At 44.1% G+C, this 23609-nt stretch overlaps 1 protein-coding gene across 1 annotated transcript in view; it reads left to right on the forward strand.

Moving 5' to 3' along the window:
• LOC110533220 (dynein, axonemal, heavy chain 6) overlaps positions 1-23609 on the forward strand; it is a 164003-nt gene that overhangs the window by 76778 nt on the left and 63616 nt on the right. The window contains exons 41-50 of the mRNA XM_036934009.1: positions 10256-10477; positions 10831-10978; positions 11961-12118; positions 13141-13272; positions 15298-15469; positions 16793-16939; positions 19316-19389; positions 19566-19720; positions 20004-20235; positions 21001-21153. Of these exons, the coding sequence (XP_036789904.1) occupies positions 10256-10477; positions 10831-10978; positions 11961-12118; positions 13141-13272; positions 15298-15469; positions 16793-16939; positions 19316-19389; positions 19566-19720; positions 20004-20235; positions 21001-21153 (1593 nt within the window). The remainder of the gene's footprint in view (positions 1-10255; positions 10478-10830; positions 10979-11960; positions 12119-13140; positions 13273-15297; positions 15470-16792; positions 16940-19315; positions 19390-19565; positions 19721-20003; positions 20236-21000; positions 21154-23609) is intronic.

Raw genomic sequence — 23609 nt, forward strand, 5'->3', positions numbered from 1 at the left:
ATAAACAGCTGCCCACTACCACAGGATAAACAGCTGCCCACTACCACAGGATAAACAACTGCCCACTACCACATGATAAACAGCTGCCCACTACCACAGGATAAACAGCTGCCCACTACCAAAGGATAAACAGCTGCCCACTACCAAAGGATAAACAGCTGCCCACTACCACATGATAAACAGCTGCCCACTACCACATGATAAACAGCTGCCCACTACCACAGGATAAACAGCTGCCCACTACCACAGGATAAACAGCTGCCCACTACCACATGATAAACAGCTGCCCACTACCACAGGATAAACAGCTGCCCACTACCACAGGATAAACAGCTGCCCACTACCACAGGATAAACAGCTGCCCACTACCACAGGATAAACAGCTGCCCACTACCACATGATAAACAGCTGCCCACTACCACATGATAAACAGCTGCCCACTACCACATGATAAACAGCTGCCCACTACCACAGGATAAACAGCTGCCCACTACCACAGGATAAACAGCTGCCCACTACCACAGGATAAACAGCTGCCCACTACCACAGGATAAACAGCTGCCCACTACCACAGGATAAACAGCTGCCCACTACCACAGGATAAACAGCTGCCCACTACCACAGGATAAACAGCTGCCCACTACCACATGATAAACAGCTGCCCACTACCACATGATAAACAGCTGCCCACTACCACAGGATAAACAGCTGCCCACTACCACAGGATAAACAGCTGCCCACTACCACAGGATAAACAGCTGCCCACTACCACAGGATAAACAGCTGCCCACTACCACAGGATAAACAGCTGTGGTGATTACGGTCTATCCATTGATACAGCAGAACACAGACAGTGAGACAGTCCTGTCCAGTAGCACAGGATAAACAGCTGTGGTGATTACGGTCTATCCATTGATACAGCAGAACACAGACAGTGAGACAGTCCTGTCCAGTAGCACAGCGGGTCGAACTTTGTTTACACAAGACAACACGTCGCACATATTTTTACTGGTGAAATACTGCGTCAAACACCTTAGCTAGATGTATTGGTAAATATATCCTACTGCACCCAACACCTTAGCTGGATGTATTGATAAATATCCTACTGCATCAAACACCTGAGCTAGACGTATTGATAAATAGCCTACTGCATCAAACACCTTAGCTGGATGTATTGATAAATGTCCTACTGCATCAAACACCTTAGCTAGATGTATTGATAAATATCCTACTGCGTCAAACACCTTAGGTAGATTTATTGAGAAATGACCTACTGCGTCACACACCTGAGCTAGATGTATTGAGAAATGTCCTACTGCACCCAACACCCGAGCTAGATGTATTGAGAAATATCCTACTGCACCCAACACCTTAGGTAGATGTATTGAGAAATGGCCTTCTGTATCACACACCTGAGCTAGATGTATTGATAAATACCCTACTGCACCCAACACCTGAGCTAGATGTATTGATAAATACCCTACTGCACCCAACACCTTAGCTAGATGTATTGATAATTGTCCTACTGCACCTAACACCTTGGCTAGATGTATTGATAATTGTCCTACTGCACCCAACACCTTAGCTAGATGTATTGATAATTGTCCTACTGCACCCAACACCTTAGCTAGATGTATTGATAAAGATCCTACTGCACCCAACACCTGAGCTAGAAGTATTGATAAATATCCTACTGCACCCAGCACCTTAGCTAGATGTATTGATAAACACCCTACTGCACCCAACACCTTAGCTAGATGTATTGATAAATATCCTACTGCACCCAACACCTGAGCTAGAAGTATTGATAAAGATCCTACTGCACCCAACACCTGAGCTAGAAGTATTGATAAATATCCTACTGCACCCAACACCTGAGCTAGAAGTATTGATAAATATCCTACTGCACCCAACACCTGAGCTAGAAGTATTGATAAATATCCTACTGCACCCAACACCTGAGCTAGAAGTATTGATAAATATCCTACTGCACCCAACACCTTAGCTAGATGTATTGATAAATATCATACTGCATCAAACACCTGAGCTAGATGTATTGATAAATATCCTACTGCACCCAACACCTGAGCTAGAAGTATTGATAAATATCCTACTGCACCCACCACCTGAGCTAGAAGTATTGATAAATATCCTACTGCACCCAACACCTGAGCTAGATGTATTGATAAATATCCTACTGCACCCAACACCTGAGCTAGAAGTATTGATAAATATCCTACAGCACCCAACACCTGAGCTAGATGTATTGATAAATATCCTACTGCACCCAACACCTTAGCTAGATGTATTGATAAATATCATACTGCATCAAACACCTGAGCTAGATGTATTGATAAATATCCTACTGCACCCAACACCTGAGCTAGAAGTATTGATAAATATCCTACTGCACCCAACACCTGAGCTAGATGTATTGATAAATATCCTACTGCACCCAACACCTGAGCTAGATGTATTGATAAATATCCTACTGCACCCACCACCTGAGCTAGATGTATTGATAAATATCCTACTGCACCCAACACCTAGATGTAAACTTCCGCGACTAAATGCTCCTTTGCACAAACGTCTAAATTAATGACAGATTTCTTGAGTTATCTTAAATTCATTCTGACTCTTTATAGGAAGTGATACTGGCTTTGTTCCCACGGTGTCTCATGGGGGACAAACATCAGTAACTGCCACATCAATCCACACCTCCAAGACTGACATTTTTCTTCATAAGCAACAGATAAACACTTGCTGAATCGGTGCGTTCAGTCACTCTTTAAGTCCCCTGAAAGGGTTTAAAATCAAATAGGCCTTACCTGTGGAATCAATTCAATCTGTAGACTGCTACCAATTATGAACATCTGACGAAGACTGCTACCAATTATGAACATCTGACGAAGACTGCTACCAATTATGAACATCTGACGAAGACTGCTACCAATTATGAACATCTGACGAAGACTGCTACCACTTATGAACATCTGACGAAGACTGCTACCACTTATGAACATCTGACGAAGACTGCTACCAATTATGAACATCTGACGAAGACTGCTACCACTTATGAACATCTGACGAAGACTGCTACCAATTATGAACATCTGACGAAGACTGCTACCAATTATGAACATCTGACGAAGACTGCTACCAATTATGAACATCTGACGAAGACTGCTACCAATTATGAACATCTGACGAAGACTGCTACCACTTATGAACATCTGACGAAGACTGCTACCATTATAAGTGTATTCAGTTGTTTTTATCAATTGGATATGTGCAACAAAAACATGTGCTGTAAAGGCCGTTTTAGTAGATGGATATGAACATATTGAAATGAACATCTCTAAAGGTTTTGGTAGGAAAACCTCTGTCTGTCCCCTCAGAAATAAGGACAGCAGGTGAACGAGGCTGGAAGAGAAGGAGATTTCATATACCTGCTGAGAACTTTCAATGTATTTCATCATGCCATCAATGGAGACTATGGTTGCCATTGGTTGGTATCACAGTAATGATATCCAATAGGAACTCTCTACTTTCCTGTTCTGGAAGTGTCCCCGGGGTTGTAACAGTGTAATGATGGACAGAATGTTGTATTCCTTAAGTGAGTCCGTGGAGGAGTAGAATATGCATAATTTACCTGTTAGTGGAGTGAGAGAGTGTGAGGGAGAAAGGGTGAAGGCTGAATGTGTTATGGTCCATAACTAACAGAGATGATTTGTCCTGGAGGATCTAAACGTGCATGCACACACACACCCCCAGACACCAACACAAGGCTGGTGAAGTCTGTCTCTGGGGATAACTCATGTGCAGCTCAGAGAACCTGAGGCGACTGTCGCTCTGTCTTCTGTGGAGTTAGGGGCCATTATGTACCCATTCATATTCCTGTCTACTGTGGAGTTAGGGGCCATTGTGTACACATTAATATTCCTGTCTACTGTGGAGTTATGGGCCAATATGGACACATTATTATGCGTGTCTACTGTGGAGTTAGGGGCCATTATGTACCCATTCACATTCCTATCTACTGTGGAATTATGGGCCATTATCTACCCATTCACATTCCTATCTACTGTGGAGTTAGGGCCATTATGTACCCGTTCACATTCCTATCTACTGTGGAGTTAGGGGGCATTGTGTACACATTAATATCCCTGTGTGTGTGTAATGATATGTGTGCCAGTTTCCGTGCCCGCTAGCCCTGGAGTTGGTGGCTGGCTCTCGCTGACAGTAAACAAACCACACGCACCCACTCACCTCGAACAGCAGGACACCAAGTCCAGGGGGACAAACACAGCACACAAACTCTCACACACTGCAGGGGGAGGAACACAAACTCTCACACACTGCAGGGGGAGGAACACAAACTCTCACACACTGCAGGGGGGAGGTTCTAGTAACATTTAGCCTACCATCTTGAGGTCTGGTCACACACTGCAGAACACATGCGCAGGGCGGTGAAAACACAGTCAACAACTAAGAGCACAGGCTTCTCCAGGCATCAGTTACCTAAACATAGAGACACACAGGCTTCTCCAGGCATCAGTTACCTAAACATAGAGACACACAGGCTTCTCCAGGCATCAGTTACCTAAACATAGAGACACACAGGCCTCTCCAGGCATCAGTTACCTAAACATAGAGACACACAGGCCTCTCCAGGCATCAGTTACCTAAACATAGAGACACACAGGCCTCTCCAGGCATCAGTTACCTAAACATAGAGACACACAGGCCTCTCCAGGCATCAGTTACCTAAACATAGAGACACACAGGCCTCTCCAGGCATCAGTTACCTAAACATAGAGACACACAGGCCTCTCCAGGCATCAGTTACCTAAACATAGAGACACACAGGCCTCTCCAGGCATCAGTTACCTAAACATAGAGACACACAGGCCTCTCCAGGCATCAGTTACCTAAACATAGAGACACACAGGCCTCTCCAGGCATCAGTTACCTAAACATAGAGACACACAGGCCTCTCCAGGCATCAGTTACCTAAACATAGAGACACACAGGCCTCTCCAGGCATCAGTTACCTTAACATAGAGACACACAGGCTTCTCCAGGCATCAGTTACCTAAACATAGAGACACACAGGCCTCTCCAGGCATCAGTTACCTAAACATAGAGACACACAGGCTTCTCCAGGCATCAGTTACCTAAACATAGAGACACACAGGCCTCTCCAGGCATCAGTTACCTAAACATAGAGACACACAAGCCTCTCCAGGCATCAGTTACCTAAACATAGAGACACACAGGCCTCTCCAGGCATCAGTTACCTAAACATAGAGACACACAGGCCTCTCCAGGCATCAGTTACCTAAACATAGAGACACACAGGCCTCTCCAGGCATCAGTTACCTAAACATAGAGACACACAGGCCTCTCCAGGCATCAGTTACCTAAACATAGAGACACACAGGCCTCTCCAGGCATCAGTTACCTAAACATAGAGACACACAGGCCTCTCCAGGCATCAGTTACCTAAACATAGAGACACACAGGCCTCTCCAGGCATCAGTTACCTAAACATAGAGACACACAGGCCTCTCCAGGCATCAGTTACCTAAACATAGAGACACACAGGCTTCTCCAGGCATCAGTTACCTAAACATAGAGACACACAGGCCTCTCCAGGCATCAGTTACCTAAACATAGAGACACACAGGCTTCTCCAGGCATCAGTTACCTAAACATAGAGACACACAGGCCTCTCCAGGCATCAGTTACCTAAACATAGAGACACACAGGCCTCTCCAGGCATCAGTTACCTAAACATAGAGACACACAGGCTTCTCCAGGCATCAGTTACCTAAACATAGAGACACACAGGCCTCTCCAGGCATCAGTTACCTAAACATAGAGACACACAGGCCTCTCCAGGCATCAGTTACCTAAACATAGAGACACACAGGCCTCTCCAGGCATCAGTTACCTTAACATAGAGACACACAGGCTTCTCCAGGCATCAGTTACCTAAACATAGAGACACACAGGCCTCTCCAGGCATCAGTTACCTAAACATAGAGACACACAGGCTTCTCCAGGCATCAGTTACCTAAACATAGAGACACACAGGCCTCTCCAGGCATCAGTTACCTAAACATAGAGACACACAAGCCTCTCCAGGCATCAGTTACCTAAACATAGAGACACACAGGCCTCTCCAGGCATCAGTTACCTAAACATAGAGACACACAGGCCTCTCCAGGCATCAGTTACCTAAACATAGAGACACACAGGCCTCTCCAGGCATCAGTTACCTAAACATAGAGACACACAGGCCTCTCCAGGCATCAGTTACCTAAACATAGAGACACACAGGCCTCTCCAGGCATCAGTTACCTAAACATAGAGACACACAGGCCTCTCCAGGCATCAGTTACCTAAACATAGAGACACACAGGCCTCTCCAGGCATCAGTTACCTAAACATAGAGACACACAGGCCTCTCCAGGCATCAGTTACCTAAACATAGAGACACACAGGCTTCTCCAGGCATCAGTTACCTAAACATAGAGACACACAGGCCTCTCCAGGCATCAGTTACCTAAACATAGAGACACACAGGCTTCTCCAGGCATCAGTTACCTAAACATAGAGACACACAGGCCTCTCCAGGCATCAGTTACCTAAACATAGAGACACACAGGCCTCTCCAGGCATCAGTTACCTAAACATAGAGACACACAGGCTTCTCCAGGCATCAGTTACCTAAACATAGAGACACACAGGCCTCTCCAGGCATCAGTTACCTAAACATAGAGACACACAGGCTTCTCCAGGCATCAGTTACCTAAACATAGAGACACACAGGCCTCTCCAGGCATCAGTTACCTAAACATAGAGACACACAGGCTTCTCCAGGCATCAGTTACCTAAACATAGAGACACACAGGCCTCTCCAGGCATGAGTTACCTAAACATAGAGACACACAGGCCTCTCCAGGCATCAGTTACCTAAACATAGAGACACACAGGCCTCTCCAGGCATCAGTTACCTAAACATAGAGACACACAGGCCTCTCCAGGCATCAGTTACCTAAACATAGAGACACACAGGCCTCTCCAGGCATCAGTTACCTAAACATAGAGACACACAGGCCTGCACCCTTTAATGGCGTTCTGACCACCAAACTGTTTCATCCTGACATGGATTTGTCTACCTGCTTCCATCATGACATTTCCCGTGTTAGAATATATGAAACAATATTACTATCAACCCTGATAGATCTGTATGACTTAGTAAATACTATCAACCCTGTTAGATCTGTATGAATTAGGGACAGTAAATACTATCAACCCTGTTAGATCTGTATGACTTAGGGACAGTAAATACTATCAACCCTGTTAGATCTGTATGACTTAGGGACAGTAAATACTATCCACCCTGTTAGATCTGTATGACTTAGGGACAGTAAATACTATCAACCCTGTTAGATCTGTATGACTTAGGGACAGTAAATACTATCATCCCTGTTAGATCTGTATGACTTAGGGACAGTAAATACTATCATCCCTGTTAGATCTGTATGACTTAGGGACAGTACATACTATCATCCCTGTTAGATCTGTATGACTTAGGGACAGTAAATACTATCAACCCTGTTAGATCTGTATGACTTAGGGACAGTACATACTATCAACCCTGTTAGATCTGTATGACTTAGGGACAGTAAATACTATCAACCCTGTTAGATCTGTATGACTTAGGGACAGTAAATACTATCAACCCTGTTAGATCTGTATGACTTAGGGACAGTAAATACTATCAACCCTGTTAGATCTGTATGAATTAGGGACAGTAAATACTATCCACCCTGTTAGATCTGTATGACTTAGTAAATACTATCACCCCTGTTAGATCTGTATGACTTAGGGACTGTAAATACTATCAACCCTGTTAGATCTGTATGACTTAGGGACAGGTAATACTATCAACCCTGTTAGATCTGTATGGCTTAGGGACAGTAAATACTATCAACCCTGTTAGATCTGTATGACTTAGGGACAGTAAATACTATCAACCCTGTTAGATCTGTATGACTTAGTAAATACTATCACCCCTGTTAGATCTGTATGACTTAGGGACTGTAAATACTATCAACCCTGTTAGATCTGTATGACTTAGGGACAGGTAATACTATCAACCCTGTTAGATCTGTATGGCTTAGGGACAGTAAATACTATCAACCCTGTTAGATCTGTATGACTTAGGGACAGTAAATACTATCAACCCTGTTAGATCTGTATGACTTAGTAAATACTATCACCCCTGTTAGATCTGTATGACTTAGGGACAGTAAATACTATCAACCCTGTTAGATCTGTATGACTTAGGGACAGTAAATACTATCAACCCTGTTAGATCTGTATGACTTAGGGACAGTACATACTATCAACCCTGTTAGATCTGTATGACTTAGGGACAGTAAATACTATCAACCCTGTTAGATCTGTATGACTTAGGGACAGTACATACTATCAACCCTGATAGATCTGTATGACTTAGGGACAGTAAATACTATCAACCCTGTTAGATCTGTATGACTTAGGGACAGTAAATACTATCAACCCTGTTAGATCTGTATGACTTAGGGACAGTAAATACTATCAACCCTGTTAGATCTGTATGACTTAGGGACAGTAAATACTATTAACCCTGTTAGATCTGTATGACTTAGTAAATACTATCCACCCTGTTAGATCTGTATGACTTAGTAAATACTATCCACCCTGTTAGATCTGTATGACTTAGGGACAGTAAATACTATCAACCCTGTTAGATCTGTATGACTTAGGGACAGTAAATACTATCAACCCTGTTAGATCTGTATGACTTAGGGACAGTAAATACTATCAACCCTGTTAGATCTGTATGAATTAGGGACAGTAAATACTATCCACCCTGTTAGATCTGTATGACTTAGTAAATACTATCACCCCTGTTAGATCTGTATGACTTAGGGACAGTAAATACTATCAACCCTGTTAGATCTGTATGACTTAGGGACAGTAAATACTATCATCCCTGTTAGATCTGTATGACTTAGGAACAGTACATACTATCAACCCTGTTAGATCTGTATGACTTAGGGACAGTAAATACTATCACCCCTGTTAGATCTGTATGACTTAGGGACAGTAAATACTATTAACCCTGTTAGATCTGTATGACTTAGTAAATACTATCAACCCTGTTAGATCTGTATGACTTAGTAAATACTATCCACCCTGTTAGATCTGTATGACTTAGTAAATACTATCCACCCTGTTAGATCTGTATGACTTAGTAAATACTATCCACCCTGTTAGATCTGTATGACTTAGGGACAGTAAATACTATCAACCCTGTTAGATCTGTATGACTTAGGGACAGTACATACTATCATCCCTGTTAGATCTGTATGACTTAGGGACAGTAAATACTATCAACCATGTTAGGTCTGTATGACTTAGGGACAGTAAATACTATTAACCCTGTTAGATCTGTATGACTTAGGGACAGGTAATACTATCAACCCTGTTAGATCTGTATGACTTAGGGACAGTAAATACTATCATCCCTGTTAGATCTGTATGACTTAGGGACAGTAAATACTATCAACCATGTTAGGTCTGTATGACTTAGGGACAGTAAATACTATCAACCCTGTTAGATCTGTATGACTTAGGGACAGTAAATACTATCAACCCTGTTAGATCTGTATGACTTAGGGACAGTAAATACTATTAACCCTGTTAGATCTGTATGACTTAGGGACAGTAAATACTATCCACCCTGTTAGATCTGTATGACTTAGGGACAGTAAATACTATCAACCCTGTTAGATCTGTATGACTTAGTAAATACTATCACCCCTGTTAGATCTGTATGACTTAGGGACAGTAAATACTATCAACCCTGTTAGATCTGTATGACTTAGGGACAGTAAATACTATCACCCCTGTTAGATCTGTATGACTTAGGGACAGTAAATACTATCACCCCTGTTAGATCTGTATGACTTAGGGACAGGTAATACTATCAACCCTGTTAGATCTGTATGACTTAGGGACAGTAAATACTATCACCCCTGTTAGATCTGTATGACTTAGGGACAGTAAATACTATCAACCCTGTTAGATCTGTATGACTTAGGGACAGTAAATACTATCAACCATGTGTGTGTGAGTATATGCTAGTATGTGTCACTGTATTTGTCTATATTGTGTGTGTGGTGTGTGTGTGTAGCTGCCCAGCTCGGGGGACCTGTGGAGTGTGTTCATGGACTTCAACCACAAGCGTCTGGAGCCGTGGGAGAGGATCATCCCCTCCTTTAGGTACAACAAGGAACTGCCCTTCTTTGAGATGTTGGTTCCCACCACCGACACAGTGCGTTATGGCTACCTGATGGAGAAGCTGCTGTCTGTAGGACACTCTGTTCTCTTCACCGGCATCACCGGAGTAGGAAAGGTATGGTTACACACACACACACACACACACACACACACACACACACACAGACACACACACACACACACACACACACACACATACACATACACATACACATATACACACACACACACACACACACGTTCAACTAAACTACTCTAGACTGCTCCTTGGATATCTTCTGACATGTTGATATTTCAACCTTCCATATTGTTGTCCTGCACCAGTGCTTGTCAGAGGCATCTCTTACTCGTTGTGTTAGCTGGACCTTGTGGAGAAAAACACATGTATCATGCAATTCATCTAACACTCACTGTTAACCCTATGCATTCCTCAGTGTGTTCTCTTGTCTCTCTCTGTGTGTGTGTCAGTCTGTGGTGGCCCGTGGTCTTCTGAACAGTGTCCAGGAGAAGGGAGGCTATGTTCCCGTCTATATCAACTTCTCAGCCCAGACCACCTCGGCCAGAACACAGGAGATGATCGAGTCCAAACTGGAGAAGAAGAGGAAGAACATTCTGGGTGAGAGAGAGAGAGTAATATTGGGGTAGAGATCCGGTAACTAGCAACACATTCTGGGTAAGAGAGAGAGAGTAATATTGGGGTAGAGATACGGTAACTAGCAACACATTCTGGGTGAGAGAGAGAGAGAGAGAGTAATATTGGGGTAGAGATACGGTAACTAGCAACACATTCTGGGTGAGAGAGAGAGAGTAATATTAGGGTAGAGATACAGTAACTAGCTTAACATTCTGGGTGAGAGAGAGAGAGAGAGTAATTTTGGGGTAGAGATACAGTAACTAGCAATACGTTCTGGGTGAGAGAGAGAGAGAGTAATATTGGGGTAGAGATACGGTAACTAGCAACACGTTCTGGGTGAGAGAGAGAGAGAGAGAGAGAGAGAGAGAGAGAGAGGGTGAGAGAGAGAGAGAGAGAGAGAGAGAGGGTGAGAGAGAGAGAGAGAGAGAGAGAGTGAGAGAGAGAGAGAGAGAGTGAGAGAGAGAGAGAGAGAGAGAGACAGAGAGAGAGAGAGGGTGAGAGAGAGAGAGAGAGAGAGAGAGCGAGAGAGAGAGAGAGAGAGAGAGAGAGGGTGAGAGAGAGAGAGAGAGAGAGAGAGCGAGAGAGAGACAGAGAGAGAGAGAGAGAGAGAGAGAGAGAGCGAGCGAGAGAGAGAGAGCGAGAGAGAGAGAGAGAGAGGGTGAGAGAGAGAGAGAGAGAGAGAGAGAGAGAGTAATATTGGGGTAGAGATACGGTAACTAGCAACACGTTCTGGGTGAGAGAGAGATTGAGAGACATAAGAGGAAAGAGACTGGAATGATATTGGAGAGGTGCGAGAACAGGGTCTCCCAAACACCGTCCTGGGTTCATATGTTGTTGGCCTCTTAGCACAACATGGTGGTTATACATCACCCAGGCAATGTTACAGATCACCCTGGTAACAAGAACTGATAGGCCTACTTAGCGAAGTGTTATTAATGGCCTCCCTCCCTCCTCTTCATGTCAGGTGCTCCTGGTAACAGAAAGATAGTGATCTTTGTGGATGATCTGAACATGCCTAAATTGGACACCTACGGCTCCCAGCCTCCAATAGAACTGCTCAGACAGTTCCAGGACTTCCACGGCTTCTACGACCGAGAGAAGTTCTTCTGGAAGGAGATCCAGGTACACACACCACACACCACGCACCACACACACCACACACCACACACACACACACCACACACCACGCACCACGCACCACACACACCACACACCACACACCACACACACAGTCTTATTCAATATGTAGACAGAGTCTCATCTTGTCTGGGCTAGAGGATATGAGGTGAAACATTGAGGGTATTCTGCTCCAGTCGTTATTTTTAAGTCTGAGAAAATGAAGTGACTTTATGTTTGTGGTCAGTGAAAACTTTGACTTTAGTATTCAGACAGAGGGATGGTCTGAGGTCCATAGTAGATTGGAGGCCCAGGTCCAGGAGCTGATAGGGTCCGTTTTTCTGCCACAGTACAATGTGTTTGTTTTAGTCTTTTGTTATTGTTGTGAATGGTCAGCACACAGTACTAAGTTTCCAATAGCACAATCATTCACAGAATCAGTTATTCTGTTTGTTGAGATCTGAACGTGTACTGGGTGTAAATGTGTTTCCACCACATGCAGACAGACGACAGACAACCATGTCAATACAGCAACCAGAGTAGTCACACAAGGTCATATGCAGACACACACACACACACACGCATCTGCACACACACGCAAACACACACACGCGCGCACACACACAAACCCACACACACACAGGGAATACAGAACCAAGAGCATGTCAATATTTTCTAATCTAAACAGGGTTTCACTCTGAAGTTTAACTCAGCTAAAAATTCTGACCCGGGTGGATGTTCTTCAAACTGAAAGTCAAATGTAATATTGATAGAAGACGAAATCGATAAGGTTTCAAAATATGAGAGTTTAAATATATATGAAAATATGAGGGTTTAAATACATATGAAAATATGAGGGTTTAAATACATATGAAAATATGAGGGTTTAAATATATATGAAAATATGAGGGTTTAAATACATATGAAAATGTGTTGGTAGGAAATCTTTTTTTCTGTGCCAAATCTTCCTTTCGATCCCCTCTCCTCCGTTCCTCCCCTCTTCTCTCTCATTCTCTTTCTCTCTGCAGGACATGACGATCGCGGCGGCCTGCGCTCCGCCTGGAGGGGGCCGTAACCCGGTGACCCCTCGTTTCATCCGCCACTTCAGCATGCTGTGTCTGCCCACTCCCTCCGAACACAGCCTCAAACAGATCTTCAATGTGGGTAACCTCTGACATCTAAACCCTGCCCTAAGAGCACAGTCTCAAACAGATCTTCAAGGTCAAGACTTAACTTCCAACCTCGGTTCCTAACCCTAATATGACCTTTTAACCCCTGTCTCCAAACCCTCTTGTCTCTTCTCTCCTCATGTCCTCTCCCTCACAGCCCCTTAACAAGCTGTGGTAGATTAATTACAGATCAACAATCCTCATGTCCTCTCCCTCACAGCCCCTTAACAAGCTGTGGTAGTTTAATTACAGATCAACAATCATCATGTCCTCTCCCTCACAGCCCCTTAACAAGCTGTGGTAGTTTAATTACAGATCAACTATCATCATGTCCTCTCCCTCACAACCCTTAACAAGCTGTGGTAGTTTAATTACAGATCGACTATCATCATGTCCTCTCCCTCACAGCCCCTTAACAAGCTGTGGTAGTTTAATTACAGATCGACTATCGTCATGTCCTCTCCCTCACATCCCCTTAACAAGCTGTGGTAGTTTAATTACAGATCGACTATCGTCATGTCCTCTCCCTCACAGCCCCTTAACAAGCTGTGGTAGTTTAATTATAGATCGACTATCGTCATGTCCTCTCCCTCACATCCCCTTAACAAGCTGTGGTAGTTTAATTACAGATCGACTATCGTCAAGTCCTCTCCCTCACAGCCCCTTAACAAGCTGTGGTAGTTTAATTACAGATCGACTATCGTCATGTCCTCTCCCTCACAGCCCTTAACAAGCTGTGGTAGTTTAATTACAGATCGACTATCGTCATGTCCTCTCCCTCACAGCCCCTTAACAAGCTGTGGTAGTTTAATTATAGATCGACTATCGTCACACTTGTTTTTCTATCCTCGTTGGGACCTATAATTGATTTCCATTCAAAATTCTATTTTCCTTAGCCCCAAAACCTTAACCCAAACCCTACACCTATCTCCTAAACCTAACCACTAATGCCTTACCCTAACCCTCATTCTAACCCTAAACCTAACCCCTAACCTTAAGCCAAACCCTACACCTATCTCCTAAACCTAACCACTAATGCCTTACCCTAACCCTCATTCTAACCCTAAACCTAACCCCTAACCTTAAGCCAAACCCTACACCTATCTCCTAAACCTAACCACTACTAATGCCTTACCCTAACCCTCATTCTAACCCTAAACCTAACCCCTAACCTTAACCCAAACCCTACACCTATCTTCTAAACCTAACCACTAATGCCTTACCCTAACCCTCATTCTAACCCTAAACCTAACCCCTAACCTTAAGCCAAACCCTACACCTATCTCCTAAACCTAACCACTAATGCCTTACCCTAACCCTAATTCTAACCCTAAACCTAACCCCTAACCTTAACCCAAACCCTACACCTAACTCATAAACCTAACCACTAATGCCTTACCCTAACCCTAATCCTACCCACTAACCCTAATTCTAACCCTAAACCTAACCCCTAAACCTTAACCCAAACCCTACACCTATCTCCTAAACCTAACCACTAATGCCTTACCCTAACCCTAATTCTAACCCTAACCCCTAACCTTAAGCCAAACCCTACACCTATCTCCTAAACCTAACCACTAATGCCTTACCCTAACCCTAATTCTAACCCTAAACCTAACCCCTAAACCTTAACCCAAACCCTACACCTAACTCATAAACCTAACCACTAACGCCTAACCCTAATTCTAACTCTAATTATAACCCTAATTCTTAACCTAACCCTAATTCTAATTCTAATTCTAACCCTAATTCTAACCCTAAACGTAACCCCTAATCTTAAAATGAACTTTGTCCTCATGGGGATGTGAGATATGTCCCCACGAGGGAGAATTTGCCTTGTTTTATTATCCTTGTGGGGACTTTTGGGGGATTCAGAAGAACAAGACCACACACACACACACAATCACGTGCGTGTCTTGAGTCTGCCCTCTCTCATCAAGGGCATATTCAAGCACACACACCCTCAAGCCCACATACGCTTAACTCTCTCTGTTGAAACGGTCTCTCCCCCTCCAGGCCATCCTCAGTGGTTTCCTCAGTGAGTTCCCCCAGGCGGTGAGGTCTTCAGCAGGCAGCATCGTAGACGCAGCAGTAGAGATCTACCACCGCATGTCTGTGGACCTCCTGCCTACACCAGCCAAGTCCCACTACGTCTTCAACCTCAGGGACCTCTCCAAGTGTGTCCAGGGTGAGACACATACACACACACACTACGTCTTCAACCTCAGGGACCTCTCCAAGTGTGTCCAGGGTGAGACACATACACACACACACTACGTCTTCAACCTCAGGGACCTCTCCAAGTGTGTCCAGGGTGAGACACATACACACACACACTACGTCTTCACCCTCAGAGACCTCTCCAAGTGTGTCCAGGGTGAGACACACACACACACACACTACGTCTTCAACCTCAGGGACCTCTCCAAGTGTGTTCAGGGTGAGACACACACACACACACATACACACACACACTATGTCTTCAACCTCAGGGACCTCTCCAAGTGTGTCCAGGGTGAGAAAGTTTGTCTTGGCTTATTCACTTGTAAGTTATTAAAGTAGCTGATGGACTGAAATGCTCTTGGTTGTAGCCTGAAGTCCAGACAGAGACAGTACCAGTCCTCTACCCAGCAGCCTCACAACCATCATCAGAGCAGAGAGGCCTGAGTTGAAGTGACTACTGCTCCCTGACCCCCGCTAGGGAGTCACCATGCAGAACACACACACACATACACACACACACCAGCGAGCGTAAACACACACACTAACACACACACATACACCCACATACACACACCAGCATTAATACTTACCCAAGGCGAATAAGGCCAACCCAGCCCCCATTCTTGCTGAGGGCGAGCGTGGTCACGTTAATGCCCTCAACTTTCTAACAAGACTTGAACATGGATCCTCTGGTGTGTCCGACCCATCATATCTCCTAAAGCATCCCTAGCGTTGCATAACATTGATAACAACAGGGATGTGTCAACAGCAGATATTAGAATCTTCTTTACTTCTTAATGTGTTAAGGTTGCAGGGTGAGAACCACCAAGTTGAATCATGTTTTATTATTCTCTGGTCGTAAATAAATCATGTTAAATCCATCTAACTCTCCCTCCCCCCTTCACCTTCCTCCCTCCCCCGCTCCCTCTCCTCCCTGCCTCCCACTCTCTCTCATCTCAACCTCCCTCCACTTCTCTCCCTCCCTTTACCCCCCTCTCTCCCTCCCTTCACCTCCCTCCTCATTCTCTCTCCCTCTCCCTCCCTGCCTCTTTACCTCTCTCTTCCCTTCACCTCCCCCCCCCCCTCCCCCCCCTCCCCTCCATCTCTCTCTCCCTCCACCTCCCTCTCTCATTCTCTCTCTCTCTCCCTCCCTGCCTCTTTACTTTCCTCCCTCCCCCACCTCCCTCTCTTCCCCCTCCTCCTCTCTCCCCCCTCCTCCCTCCCTCCCTCCTCTCACCTCTCTCTAATTCTCTCTCTCTCTCCCTCCCTCTGTCTGTTTGTCTTCCAGGTATGTTGCAGTGTGAGCCAGGCACGGTGAGGGATCAGACTGGGATATTCCGTCTGTTCTGTCACGAGTGTCAGAGAGTGTTCCACGACCGCCTCATCAACAACGAAGACAAAACCTACTTCAACACCATCGTCTCTGAGATGGCCAGTAAGAACATAACACACAGTGTAATAGAACCTAGACGACCAGTAAGAACGTAACACAGAGTGTAATAGAACCTAGACGGCCAGTAAGAACATAACACACAGTGTAATAGAACCTAGACGACCAGTAAGAACGTAACACAGAGTTTAATAGAACCTAGACGATTAGGAAGAACATAACACAGAGTTTAATAGAACCTAGATAGTTAGTAAGAACATAACCCAGAGTTTAATAGAACCTAGACGGCCAGTAAGAACATAACACAGAGTTTAATAAAACCTAGACGGCCAGTAAGAACATAATACAGAGTTTAATAGAACCTAGACGGCCAGTAAGAACATAACCCAGAGTTTAATAGAACCTAGACGGCCAGTAAGAACATAACACAGAGTTTAATAAAACCTAGACGGCCAGTAAGAACATAATACAGAGTTTAATAGAACCTAGACGGCCAGTAAGAGCATAACACAGAGTTTAATAAAACCTAGACGGCCAGTAAGAACATAACCCAGAGTTTAATAGAACCTAGACAGTTAGTAAGAACATAACCCAGAGTTTAATAGAACCTAGACGGCCAGTAAGAACATAACACAGAGTTTAATAAAACCTAGACGGCCAGTAAGAACATAATACAGAGTTTAATAGAACCTAGACGGCCAGTAAGAACATAACACAGAGTTTAATAGAATCTAGAGCTAGACGGTCAGTAAGAACATAACACAGAGTTTAATAGAACCTAGACGGCCAGTAAGAACATAACACAGAGTTTAATAGAACCTAGACGATTAGGAAGAACATAAGACAGAGTTTAATAGAACCTAGATAGTTAGTAAGAACATAACCCAGAGTGTAATAGAACCTAGACGGCCAGTAAGAACATAACACACAGTGTAATAGAACCTAGACGACCAGTAAGAACGTAACACAGAGTTTAATAGAACCTAGACGATTAGGAAGAACATAACACAGAGTTTAATAGAACCTAGATAGTTAGTAAGAACATAACCCAGAGTTTAATAGAACCTAGACGGCCAGTAAGAACATAACACAGAGTTTAATAAAACCTAGACGGCCAGTAAGAACATAATACAGAGTTTAATAGAACCTAGACGGCCAGTAAGAACATAACCCAGAGTTTAATAGAACCTAGACGGCCAGTAAGAACATAACACAGAGTTTAATAAAACCTAGACGGCCAGTAAGAACATAATACAGAGTTTAATAGAACCTAGACGGCCAGTAAGAGCATAACACAGAGTTTAATAAAACCTAGACGGCCAGTAAGAACATAACCCAGAGTTTAATAGAACCTAGACAGTTAGTAAGAACATAACCCAGAGTTTAATAGAACCTAGACGGCCAGTAAGAACATAACACAGAGTTTAATAAAACCTAGACGGCCAGTAAGAACATAATACAGAGTTTAATAGAACCTAGACGGCCAGTAAGAACATAACACAGAGTTTAATAGAATCTAGAGCTAGACGGTCAGTAAGAACATAACACAGAGTTTAATAGAACCTAGACGGCCAGTAAGAACATAACACAGAGTTTAATAGAACCTAGACGATTAGGAAGAACATAAGACAGAGTTTAATAGAACCTAGACAGTTAGTAAGAACATAACCCAGAGTTTAATAGAACCTAGACGGCCAGTAAGAACATAACCCAGAGTTTAATAGAACCTAGACGGCCAGTAAGAACATAATACAGAGTTTAATAGAACCTAGACGGCCAGTAAGAACATAATACAGAGTTTAATAGAACCTAGATGGCCAGTAAGAACATAACACAGAGTTTAATAGAACCTAGACGGCCAGTAAGAACATAACACAGAGTTTAATAGAACCTAGACGGCCAGTAAGAACATAACAGAGAGTTTAATAGAACCTAGACGGCCAGTAAGAACATAATACAGAGTTTAATAGAACCTAGACGGCCAGTAAGAACATAACACAGAGTTTAATAGAACCTAGACGGCCAGTAAGAACATAACACAGAGTTTAATAGAACCTAGACGGCCAGTAAGAACATAACACAGAGTTCAATAGAACCTAGACAGTTAGTAAGAACATAACACAGAGTTTAATAGAACCTAGACGGCCAGTAAGAACATAACACAGCATTTAATAGAACCTAGACGGCCAGTAAGAACATAACACAGAGTTTAATAGAACCTAGACGGCCAGTAAGAACATAACACAGAGTTTAATAGAACCTAGACGGCTAGTTTGAACTTTCAGAGTTTAGCCTCTCACTAAGCAGTGTTTTGACATATTAAGTTTGAAAGCCATTTCAATGTCCTTATCTGAAACGTCCCACAATTGTTGAGCTATGAATAGCAACTCTTTAAATATCTTTCCCTTCTTCTTCTTTCAGGCAAATATTTTGGCTTCAATTTAGAACCCAATTACTTTGTGACCAAACCCATCATATTTGGAGATTTCATCAAGGTAAAATGCGCTATAAGCCTATAAATCCAATCAATTTCCCAGGTGCTCAAAGCGCTTAACATTTACGGCATTCATCTATCTATCTCGCAATCCTTCCTGCCCCCCCCCCCCCCCCCCCCCCCCCCCCCCCTCCATCTCTCCCTCCCCCTTTCCCTCCCTCCCTCCCTCTCCTCTAGGTGGGTGCAGAGAAGGCAGATCGTCTGTATGAGGACCTAACAGAGCCAGATAAGATCAGGACTGTGCTCCAGGACTACCTGGATGACTACAACATGACCTTCTCCAAGGAGACCAAGCTGGTGTTCTTCCAGGACGCTGTAGAACACGTCTCCAGGTCATTTTACACTCGGAAACGGTGCCCTATTCCCTAATTAGTGCAGTGAATGCATTCGAAATTGTACCCTATTCCCTATATAGTGTACAGACGTTTTGGCCTAAATCGCACCCTATTCCCTATTTAGTGGACTGATTAGCATCTTTAATGACACCCTATTCCCTATTTAGTGGACTTATTTTGTCCAGAACCCCATTAAGAGTTAGTTTTTGTTTTTGTGTTTTTGTAATGCTTCACTTTGTTAAATTGCTTACTTCCTGACCCAGTCCTTCTGTCCCTATAGGATAGCGCGTATGATCCGCCAGGAGCGCGGTAACGCCCTATTGGTGGGCGTGGGGGGCACGGGGAAACAGTCACTGACGCGGCTGGCGGCCCACATGTGCGGCATGCGCTGCTTCCAGATAGAACTGAGCCGAGGATACAACTACGACAGCTTCCATGAAGACCTGAGACGACTGTTCAAGATGGCTGGGGTGGAGGGCAAGGACATGGTGTTCCTCTTCACTGACACACAGGTAGGGGAGGGGAAGAGGGGGGAGAGGACATGATGTTCCTCTTCACTGACACACAGGTAGGGGAGGGGAAGAGGGGGGAGAGGGGGGAGAGGACATGGTGTTCCTCTTCACTGACACACAGGTAGGGGAGGGGAAGAGGGGGGAGAGGACATGGTGTTCCTCTTCACTGACACACAGGTAGGGGAGGGGGGAGAGGGGGGAGAGGACATGGTGTTCCTCTTCACTGACACACAGGTAGGGGAGGGGAAGAGGGGGGAGAGGACATGGTGTTCCTCTTCACTGACACACAGGTAGGGGAGGGGAAGAGGGGGGAGAGGACATGGTGTTCCTCTTCACTGACACACAGGTAGGGGAGGGGAAGAGGGGGGAGAGGACATGGTGTTCCTCTTCACTGACACACAGGTAGGGGAGGGGAAGAGGGGGGAGAGGACATGGTGTTCCTCTTCACTGACACACAGGTAGGGGAGGGGAAGAGGGGGGAGAGGAGGGGAGAGTTTGCAAGAACAGGTGTGTGTGCATGGAGACTATGTGATGGGCAGATAGCAGGTCTATAAAGACTGTACCAGACAGCTAATGAAGTAGATATGGCCAGTGTTTATCTGTGACCATCTGCTTGCCAAACCATGCCACCTCTGTGACTCATCACCTCATTACCCCACTGAGCAGAAGCCGAGGCATTAGCCCTGGAAGCTATAGCTTCAGTCTTCAGTTCTCAGGCACGTTTCCATCCCTCCTCCATTACACGTGTGTATTATTGTTCATCAGATCGTGGTGGAGGAGTTCCTAGAGGACATTAACAACATGTTGAACAGTGGAGAGGTGCCCAACCTGTTTGAGAAGGATGATCTGGAGCAGGTCCTGGCTGCCACACGGCCCAGAGCCAAGGAGGCCGGCATCAACGAGGGAAACCGAGACGAGGTACAGTAGAGTACACACTCACTCATAGAACACTCAATATAGAATTGTAATTACAGGGCTCCTCTGTAAAAGAGACCTTTACTCCCTGTCAAAATTAAGGTTAAATATAATAAGTACATGTGTAATATTTATGTATGTACTGTCGTGTCTTTACTATGGATTAAATGATATGACATGTTATTTTATAAAATCAATTATCTGTAATTAATATTACCTGATTAAACTAATCATGTAAATGTATTAACTAGGAAGTCGGGGCACCACAGTAGAATGTTTATAGAGCTGTTGTCTTCTGAATACACTCTTAAAGACCTGGTAATATTTTATATCAACAGCAGTCAATTATTAATCGTCACCTTATTCAGTCTCATCTGAGCGTCGTAAAATTATTGGTTATCTTCGCGAACCCTGGTTAACAAGTTGAATCAGCAATACAAAATTTGGTTTAATTAGTTATTTACTAAATTCCCAAATAATCACACAGAATTACATATGCACAGGCTGGATCATACATTGATTACTAATTATGTCATACAAGAAAATGTCCCTAGCGGACGGAACTGATATGACGGCTGGTTACACAAAGAAAGGGGGTTGGGTTTGAATGAAAGCGCGGGAAGACTGAGGAACAAAATAATTGGGTCTCTATCGGACCTTATGAAGCTATGCTGTCGTAAAAACAGAATCTTATGTATTCTAAATAACCGCCCATTCGGAAAAGGAAAATGCAAGAATTATATTTTCTCTGAGCTGTGCTTCGATAGTTTGGTCGAAGATGGAAGGCTGGGTTGCCCAGCAGAGATCTCCCTTGTCCTTTGAAGAATATTTCTGGGCGGATACGTTGTAGTCTGTCGTCGTGTGGTAGAACGGATACGATGTGGTACCCTGTCGTTCTGAAGAGATTGTCCGTCCTTTCCTAGCCCACGTTTACAGCTGCTGCTGATAACTCAACGTCTAGGATGTATCACTTCTTCAGTGAATAAGAGTTCAAAGTTCATACCAAGTTGCCATACTAAGCTTATGCTATATTCTGGCTGGTGTATTCAAATTCATCCTTCCAGCATGGCGATCGCTACCTCTACGTTGAAATTCACCCTTCTGGACGTATGGACATCAGTCCTCATGTCATCAGGAACACAATGTTAATTTTGTTTAGGTTGTAGTCATTCAACCATTCGCAACCAGAGCTCACGCTGAGGTTGGCTTAGTTCGCCGTGAATTGGGTCACGGGGGTTCTTATAGTAATGTAGAATAGGGATTGCTTCATCGTTTCCAACCAATACCTATTCACGTGGGGTGGCCACTGATTGAGCATATTTTACTTAGCAAAACAATTCTCTAATTTTAAACGCTAAAATGACATGTCATCTTTTCACAAATAGTGTCATATTTAAACGTTTAAAACACAACAATTCCATGTGAATCTGATAACTAGAATGTGTAGACTTTCCAAGATACATTTTATGTCATCCTGTCATCAGATATAATGTCCCAGACAACAACTGTCCCAGACAAATGTCCCAGACAACAATCATTCTTTAAGTACCAACGGACACTTTCAACTGGTTGGATTACACAAAGATTGTTCTTTTCCCAACCTGTTGATGTTTCCATACTCTCTCTATGTTAACAACAGGGCTTTCCAAGAGTCCATTCTGTAGAGTGGACAGAAAAAGGGGGAGATTTATGTGGGGGGGTCATAAACCTCCCCCAACAGGGCAACATCATGACAGTACCATTCATTAATATTTATACATGTATTTAGACATATATCCAGCGAGCTATTCATTCAAAACGTTATGTACTGTATGTATTGATGTATGTGTTCATATTGAGCTATTCATCCCAGTAGGATTCAGTGTAGTGTCTCGTGTCTTGTTAAGGTCCTATATGAAGTGTCCCAGCAGTAGTCTGTCAACAAGGCAGAGCAGCAGGCTCTGGACACCTCCAGAACTCTGACCCCTTCACTTTAATTACACTGACTGTGGCCTCAGTCTAAACAACACTCAATTGATTTCCTCTCATGTGTTAGACGGTTTGAATTTGGCACTTGACTATACAGTGAGTCTGTTTGCATGAGTTCATTTGTATGTGTTTGCTTGAATGCATTTCTATAGATGTGTGTGTGTCTCCCTGTGTGTGTCTTCCTGTGTGTGTAACCTGTATGTCTCTCCCTGTGTGTGTCTCCCTGTGTGTGTCTCCCTGTGTGTGTCTTCCTGTGTGTGTAACCTGTATGTCTCTCCCTGTGTGTGTCTCCCTGTGTGTGTAACCTGTATGTCTCTCCCTGTGTGTCTCCCTGTGTGTCTCCCTGTGTGTCTCCCTGTGTGTCTCCCTGTGTGTGTAACGTGTATGTCTCTCCCTGTGTGTGTGTCTCCTTGTGTGTGTCTCCCTGTGTGTGTCTCCCTGTGTGTGTCTCCCTGTGTGTGTAACCTGTATGTCTCTCCCTGTGTGTCTCC

The sequence above is a fragment of the Oncorhynchus mykiss genome, chromosome 10 (genome assembly GCF_013265735.2).
Source record: "Oncorhynchus mykiss isolate Arlee chromosome 10, USDA_OmykA_1.1, whole genome shotgun sequence".
NCBI classification, from domain to species: domain Eukaryota; kingdom Metazoa; phylum Chordata; class Actinopteri; order Salmoniformes; family Salmonidae; genus Oncorhynchus; species Oncorhynchus mykiss.